The sequence below is a fragment of the Diadema setosum genome, chromosome 20 (genome assembly GCF_964275005.1).
Source record: "Diadema setosum chromosome 20, eeDiaSeto1, whole genome shotgun sequence".
Lineage (NCBI taxonomy): Eukaryota > Metazoa > Echinodermata > Echinoidea > Diadematoida > Diadematidae > Diadema > Diadema setosum.
In genome coordinates, this window is record NC_092704.1 from 672,153 (window position 1) to 680,624 (window position 8,472).

General features: G+C 38.1%; 1 protein-coding gene across 1 annotated transcript; it reads right to left on the minus strand.

Moving 5' to 3' along the window:
* Positions 1-2,502: 2,502 nt before the first annotated feature.
* Positions 2,503-6,881, minus strand: LOC140243789 (uncharacterized). Its single transcript, XM_072323458.1, has 2 exons — positions 6,771-6,881; positions 2,503-4,960 (listed from the first exon to the last, which is right to left on the minus strand). Exon 2 carries the CDS (start codon positions 4,928-4,930, stop codon positions 4,097-4,099), a length of 834 nt encoding a protein of 277 aa, XP_072179559.1. The 5' UTR covers positions 4,931-4,960; positions 6,771-6,881; the 3' UTR covers positions 2,503-4,096.
* Positions 6,882-8,472: the final 1,591 nt, after the last annotated feature.

The following is an 8,472-nucleotide window of genomic DNA, read 5'->3' on the forward strand; positions in this document are numbered from 1 at the left end:
AGATCGTTACAAATACACAGCTAATGAATGCAAAGCAAAGAACGTCAAACATGTTACAAACTATTCTAGTGTTAGAAAGGAACTTGATCATATCCTTAAATTTTCTAATTCATTGGGCATTGTTTGGCATTCGTTCTACTCTGATGGGGTCTTGAATTACCAGGCATATGGGATGTGGCCTGTGTACACAGTTATGTTTATGTTAACAATGTTTATGTAACAATGTTTATGCTTCATACACACACAGGTCCGAATTCTCAAAGCTGGAATAACTATTCCGCGAAATAGTTATTTTGGGGAATAAGTTATTCCACCTTTGAGAATAGATTCCGGGGAATAAATCGCATCATTTTACGTCACGAGGGCCTGATTTGAATAAGAGGCGTAATAAATCGGTGGAATAAGCGGTGTAATAAAGTTATTCCACCTTTGAGAATTTGGGCCCATAGTGTGTAAGTGGTATGCTGTCCTCTCTAGCAGAATAATGCAAACTGAACAATGAGAATGATACAGGGCTGCCAACCTTGAGTGAGAGTATACACTGCGAGGGAGCGGAGCGACCTCCTGGCTAGCGCCTGGCGACCTGCTGTGCGGCCGTACGTAAGTACGTACTACGTACACAGTCAGTGTATGTAAAGCGATGTAAAGCACACGTCATAGCCATACATGTACTGTAATTTGCCAAAAGTACAAGCTACGCTTATGTGGTATAGGTAGAAACCAATCGTAATCTTTGTGCGCGAACCGAAAACGATTATTATTGGTTAAGCTTTACACCCGCGCGGGAAAATCTCGAAATTTTGGGCTTGGGCATATCGATATTTGGAATATCGGAGAATTTAGAGATATATTTATTTTCGTAGTCATGTACATTCCATTTTGGGGGTTTAGCGTGAGATTTTGTTTATCAGAGTGAGACAGCCAAAATTGGTTGAATTGCGCGAGTGTCATGCTCAATGCGTGAGAGTTGGCAGCCCTGATGATATTTGTCATAATGTGAGCTTGACAGGATGGATTCCACAGTTTACATGTACATGTTTGGACAGTGGGCTCCTATTATAACAAAGTCATCGGGACTGGCAGTTTTCTTTTATTATCTTGAAATTTCGTTAGAGTCGAACCAGTAAACAATAAAAAGAAACAGAGAAGATAATGTTGCGACCGGAATATTTATTTCATTGTCACTGGAATTTCGTTACAACCGTGTTCGTTATAAAGGGAGTGTACTGCATCACCTTTTTTACCAGAGTAAAAAAGGTAAATCTTTTCTTTTATTTTAACCATTTAAACGGAACTTGTGGCGACCAGGATCTCCTTTTCATTGAACTTGTCACAAGTTGAATGCTTTACCATAAGAATTATAACATTTTCAGAAAACCGGGACTGCCAAACTCCTCTCGTTAAAAGTGGTACATTGTACACGTATATGTATCTCCTTGTAAGCAAGCTTAATAAAACACAAAAACACACAAGCTCTGATGAGAAGTGTAATGGGGTAGGACTAATGATTTATCAATCAGTTTTGTAATGTCCAGAATTGTCTACTTTTGGATGTCTCTCATGTACAGTCTACTCCCTTACACACAAACACACAAACTCATAAGCACTCACAATGAAATCACAGACATGAAGACCAACTAACCACGTGTGATATTTTGCTGTTTATTCATTATCTGCTTCATAAACTTTCAACAACAGGAATCACATAGCAATTACCTACAAAGCCTGTACAATGTAATTTGTAACTTGATACATGTTGTGACAAGCAGAGAACAACATGACCTACCAATATAAGAATTGACTTTGGTGCTATAGTTACACTTGAGACACCCACAGCGTACAAGTACAGCATGTATTTGTGCGAATGGAAGAATCAACTAGAGTATCAGGAGCTGAATTTGAACGTAAGGTGTACTTGTACTGCATTCTTTCCTTGGAACTGCTTGACTCTTGCCAGGCCTATTAAAATCAATCAGGTCCTAAATCAGTTCCAATGACACCGTCTCATTCCATCTGGAGATGACTACAAATGTATGCACTCTTCAGAGCATAGCTCTAGGGAACCACACTTGTAGTTGTGATATGATGTGGATAGAAAGGATTGAAATAACACCCTATGTTGACATGAAAAATAAGAGTCGAATGATAACAAGCAGATGTGCCTATCTGCAAGAATTCAGTATAATGTGGCAAAACAGTATTCCTCTCACAGCATAATCAAACAATGATGGTCTATACTGCCACAATGGGTCATAAAGGGCTGAATTCACGAAGGTGGTACAATTAAATGAAACCATGGTTTAAACCATTGACAAAAACCATGGAGCGCCAAGTGTCGCATGGAATATTTCGTTACAAAATCAGTCATTTCGTCGGTGAAATGATTATGTTGTAACGAAATGACAACATTTTATAACTAAATGAACATTTTGTCCATGAAATGATAATTTCGTTAACGAAATGGTCATTTTGTTGACGAAATGAATAATTTCGTATTCCGTGCGACACTTGGCGCTCCATGGTTTTTGTCCATGGTTTAAACCATGGTTTCATTTGTACCACCTTCATGAATTTGGGCCAATGAGTCATGAAAGGCATGCTACACTGTGAACTTACTCGACTTTCACATGTTTGGAGAACATTCAATGACTATGGAGAAGTTACAGTGTAACTGCACTTTCATAGATGACCAACTACAATGTACATGGTGGTAAAGAAAAGGTTGTCAACTTTTAAAAAGACACTTTGACAATCTATTTTAAGCTGCAGTGTATTTCCTTCAAAATCCTTTACATCATTCATAATCATCATATAGGTATGATCATTTGACAGTTTTGCAAATGTTTGTATGTTGCTTACATGTTTATACATAATATTAAAATGTTGCTAATATTCAGTGGCATTTGCTCTCAAGGCATCTCACGTGTACGTGCATCAATTTTCAGGTAAGAGAAAAATCTACACGGTCTGCACACACATTGTTGGTAGAACAGTGCTTAGCACAGAGACTCCCATCCCAAACATCTCTTAGACTGGAGATTCTCCTGCCTGGACCCCCTAGCAAACTGGAGAATTTGATCGCGCAAACATGCACACAATACTACACAGTACATGTATTTTGCACATAGCATCATGAGCATGACATACTGGGTCCAGGACTCTAAAGTTGTAGATGATCTCTGGTGCTATTTATAGCCTTGACTTTTTTCTTTAACATGCACTGCATACAAGTATATAAAAATTAAAGTTTGGCAGAAGAAAATAAATAAAAAGCACAAGAATGTGGGAGATATTCAAAGGTACTGTTTACCACTGGGAGCAGTGAGTTAAAAATGATCTAGTTTAATATCACATTTGATTAAAAGAAAAATGTTTTCATATTAAGATCTCACAGTAGGGGGGCTGCTAAACAAAGTACATTGTGTATGTTGATTATTTATGGTCTTCTGTGTATAAAAAAGAAACAAACATCCATTATCTGCTAAAGCTCATGCACACTGTACATTGTAAACATGTAAATGCAATGATTTGATATTTTGTTATCAGTTAACCTGAGTTGCCATTTGACACATGTACAAACTTACATGAACATGTACTGCAGTAATTTACACATGTACATGTAACATCTCTGTGGCAAATATCAGCAAACAATTTGAATACAATGTACATTATTTACAGTAAATGTAAAACTGAATGGTGGTCCTTAAAAGGGTTTATTCATGAATTGTTTCATGGAGCCACAGGTCTTGTCAGGAATACCACCAACTATTCATCATTTTAGTTTATTTCATAATGACAATACCATCTTCATGGGACTCCAATCATTTCCCCTGAATCTTCAGCTCTGTATGGTACAAGTGGAAAAGCACTGATCCAACATGTTTCTCAAACCTTAGTTTGCCCTTTTCAACTATATACATGTACATTTACCAATAACTGATTAAAAAACAGAAAATTTACACTACGTGTAGATATCTGCGATGAAAATCTTTCTTTAAAGAACACAATTATAGAACAGAGAGGAACAACTGATCATACAGACTAAAAGCACTTTTCACAACACAGTCCAAGCACCTAGCCCTGTAGAGCAACTGTCTCAAGCGTCCAAAGAAAGCTCATGCTCAGTGAAGTATCCCATACGCATGAGACGCAGTTCTTTGGCGATGTCTGTTAAGACATGGTTCTGCTCTCGCAAGACCTCCAGGTACTCCTGACAATACCTGTCAGATAACACAGCAATGGGAGGCACCTGTGCAATGGGAGGGAAGTTTATAGACTGCTCCTCAAAAGAATTGATCTTTGGCTTCTTTGATGGCTTCAGCTTTTTGATTCTTGGAGTACTTGCTGGTGTCGGATTCTGGGTGGACGACAACCGGACGGGAGTCCCTCTTGGAAGGGTCTTGCCTATAATACCTCCACTGATCTTATTGTAGATGTTGTGGTATTCTTCATACTTCTTGAAGAGGTGTGGAGAGCCTCGTAGCCTGAAGCCTCCCACTGGTAGCATACCTCCACTCTTGGTCCACAGCTTCCGGTATTCCCTTCCAAGATTCTTCAGGAGGTCTGTGACGATGCTGCCTTTGGAATTCACCGCCCGGCCAACCTGCTCATGAAACTCTATGGTCTGCCTCTCCTGCTTAGCCGTGAGGTAGGCTGGGTACTCCTTGATGTACACGTCGAGGATCTCATGTATTTTGGATTCCGGCATGGAGGTGCGGCGTGATGTTGGAAATAACATTTTGCCCAGCACATCATCACAGTAATCTCTCGACTCGTCTACAGCGCTGACCTCTTCTGTAGCAGCCTCAAGAGGAGGAGTTGAAGCCGATGCCTCAAGCTCTTTGTTTCCTTCCTCTGTAGAGGCATCCACTACTGTAGGGACATCTACTGTAGTGACATCTTCAACGGGCATTTCTTCTACAACATCCATCTTTGTCTTCTGTGGTGTGATTGCTGCAAGCTGCATAAATCATAGAACAATCATGTAAGCAATGGCCGGACACAAATATTTTTTCAAATATTTTGAAGGTCATGATAATTTGATTCTTGGCATTTGTTTCACGATAAATAAACATACTTTGTATACATATTGTTATGTACAAATTTAATATACTAACCATCACAGTCAATGGGACATTTTCAAAGGGGGCCCAGTTTATAAAAAGGTCTTCAATGTAATTTTCTGATGGCACTTCCAGATTTCTTCCAATCAGCTTCCAAGTTCTTATCATCAACTACAGTAGCAAGCAAAAGAAACAAAGCTTAAACTTTCAAAAGATTTTTTTTTTTTCTGGCGCCACTTCCAGGGTAAAAAACTGGGGCAATAACAATGAAGGGATTATCAGATTAAGCTGATATTGAGCATGTTTTACGAACACATTCTGCCCATGATTACAGTGGGGGGGTCCAAGTGGTTAGAATAGACCCTAGTCTATGTACAGCTGTATTTCTATACACATACATGTGTATGTCATGCTAAAAAGTGTAAGTACCCCCTCCCCTTGACCCCCCCCCCCCCCCCCCCTTGAACCAGCCCAACCCTAAATCTGCAAGTGTAGAATGATAGGCACTGGCCAATTGCTGGAAATTTATGGAGAGAGAGAGAGAGAGGGTTAGAAAAGGAATGTACTGTATGATAGAGAAAAGAGAAAAGTCAAACAATATGTTTTTTAGCATCCTTGCCTGGCCTTTTTTGAGGTACCAGTAGCCAGCTTTTTATTTTTCCTTTATGGAAAAAAAAAAAATATAAAAGAGTAAACATTTTCCCAAAATGTTTGTTTTTTTTTCAGTGGAAAACATTAATTAGTCACTGCATTATATCATAATTTTGCAATTTCCCCCTTTTTTGAAAGCTGGCGACCATCTTGAAAAAAACTGCACATGGTTGACCATTGTGGGAAATCTGTAAAGTGCCCATGCACAATACATATTAAAAAAAAATATACACAAAAGCAAACAAACAAAACATATATAACAAAAACAGGCCATTGCAACTGATAAATATGAATTTGAAAAATAGGCCAGTTCCTTTCTGTTCCCCCACTGAGGCAAGATACAAAACTTTTTGAAAGTATGATTTTAACCGACAAGGAGATAGGACTACTGATAAAAGACAGAGTTTTATCACAACATCCAATAACTATCCAAATGCAATAGATTTCTAGTAGTACACTGTATGTTAAAGGGATGGTACAGTAATGGTGGAGATGAGAATTGGGCTTTTTACTTTTTGTGAGATTCCAAGAAAACACTTATTATATAGTACAGAGCATCCCATTTTAAGAGGAATTCAAAGTTTATTTGATGAAAATCGGGTATGGAATGACTGAAACATCCAAAAACAAAGTAAAACAAAGCAATTGTAATAAAGTGTGGGTCCCACACTTTGTTAGAATCACTCTTTTTTTTTTCTTTTTGATATCTCAGCCATTTCCAAACCAATTTTCATCAAATAAACGTTAAATTCCTCATAGAATTACATACGTACTCTTTCATATTTCATAAGAGGTTTCTCATTGTCTCACCAAAAAAATGTTAGAAACCTGAAATTAGGTCTCAACCAAAACAATACGATCCCTTTAAAACTGTGCCTACAGAACAAACCAGGGTAATTAGAGTCTTCATGCGAAGTCTAGAACATATCTACACCACGTTCCAAGGCAAGGGCACCTGATGGATATCTTGTCTACAAACTTGTTTCATCTGCAAGCCAATTTGTGGAATTAAAACTTTTAAAATCTTTACATTACAATACTCTAGTATCAACTCACCTGTATAAAGTCTTTTCCAAGGAAGTGTGAGGGCTCTACTAGCTGCAATTTGGGGTAATCTGTGAAATATATCACTACTTTCACAGAGCAACACTGTAGCAGAAGGGTGTACAAAAGATGTGTGTACAGCGAATGCACAACGCAGCACACTACACACGCACTGAATGCATACAGTATACAGTATACACGTATTGACTGCATACACTCCGTGTACACAATACAGCCAGCAGCCACCACACAACACTGTGTAAAGTAAGAGCTTCCCATGGTCTGTTGGGTGTCTGATACACACAATACCTATGGGAAGGAGAGTGTATGCAAAGGAGTGCAAATCCGTGCAGACACACACACACACACACATAAACACTCCATATACACACTGCACTGCACCACACACGACCGCCAATGGAGGCCAAGCTGATAGCACTCGCTATTCAACAACACACAACCCTAGCACTGCACCTCCTTGATCCTGTGTGTGATACACACACACTGACACACATGGGGGGAAGAGTCTACTCACACAACGGTAACATAAACATCTGTCTTCCAACACATAAACATCATTCTGTCTACCAACACGGTACTGTAAACAGCTGGTTGCAGGGGCCATCTCAGAAAATTACATATTGTACAAAACATGTCTGGAGAGGCACAAAACCATACAAAAAACAACAACAAAAAACCAGTGTTTTTCAACTCATCAGGGAGGTATCATACCTCCCTGAACTCATATAACTGTAGTGTAAAAGGACCTATGCCATATTTCTCTTCTTTTCTTTTAATTCTTTTTCCTTCTTCCTATCTGTTTTCCTCCTGCATCCTTAGCTTAAATAGTCTCTTGTGTATCTGAACTTCGTCTTGTAAATGTTTATTAATGTCTTTTTAGCTATGTTTCCATCAGATTCAACTACGTTTTCAAATGTTAAAGGTGCACTCACTTCAAGCTGTGCTTAATGAGTTGTCACCTCCAGTTTATCATTACTGAATTGTTACTGTTTCTACATGAACTGATCTGGAAATAAATGTTCTATTGAATTGAATTGAATTGAATATTAATATTCAGCGAGTCTAGATTTTTGCAAATCAGACTTCCCAACAGAACAATTTTGTGGGTGGTTAAGTTAGCGATCATGGAGTACAGTACTGAACAGAGAAATGTATGCGAGCATGTCACATCCATGTTGGGATCAGAATTGATATTTTTGCATAGAATTTGTTAATTCCCCAAATAGCACCTGGTTCACAAAATTTTCAAATATAAAAACTTGCTAAATAATATAAAGCGTATAGGCCTACAGTATTCTGACTGCCAGGAAAAAAAAAATTGAGAAAATATTGCAAAATAAACTATGGAGTTTCAAATCACACTACAGCAGGTGGTTTTTTAGTTTTTCACTCAAATACATTTGTACCATTGTTGCCAAGCAACTTCTGACGAAAACCTGGAATGTGCAAAAACTGAAGTTTTCATTTGCATTTTAAAAAGACATATATATGCAGAATTAACTTACACCGAGTTGATTGCATATATCGTATAAGTTTAAACTGTATAGAAGGTGTAAAGTACAGATTTGTACAAAGTTCTGCAAAAAGATAAATACGGTAAAAGTGGGTATTTTCGTGTAATTCTTCAGGTACCATAAATCAAAATATATTATAGTAGTGGTACACATTGACATAGTAGGGAAAAACATATAAG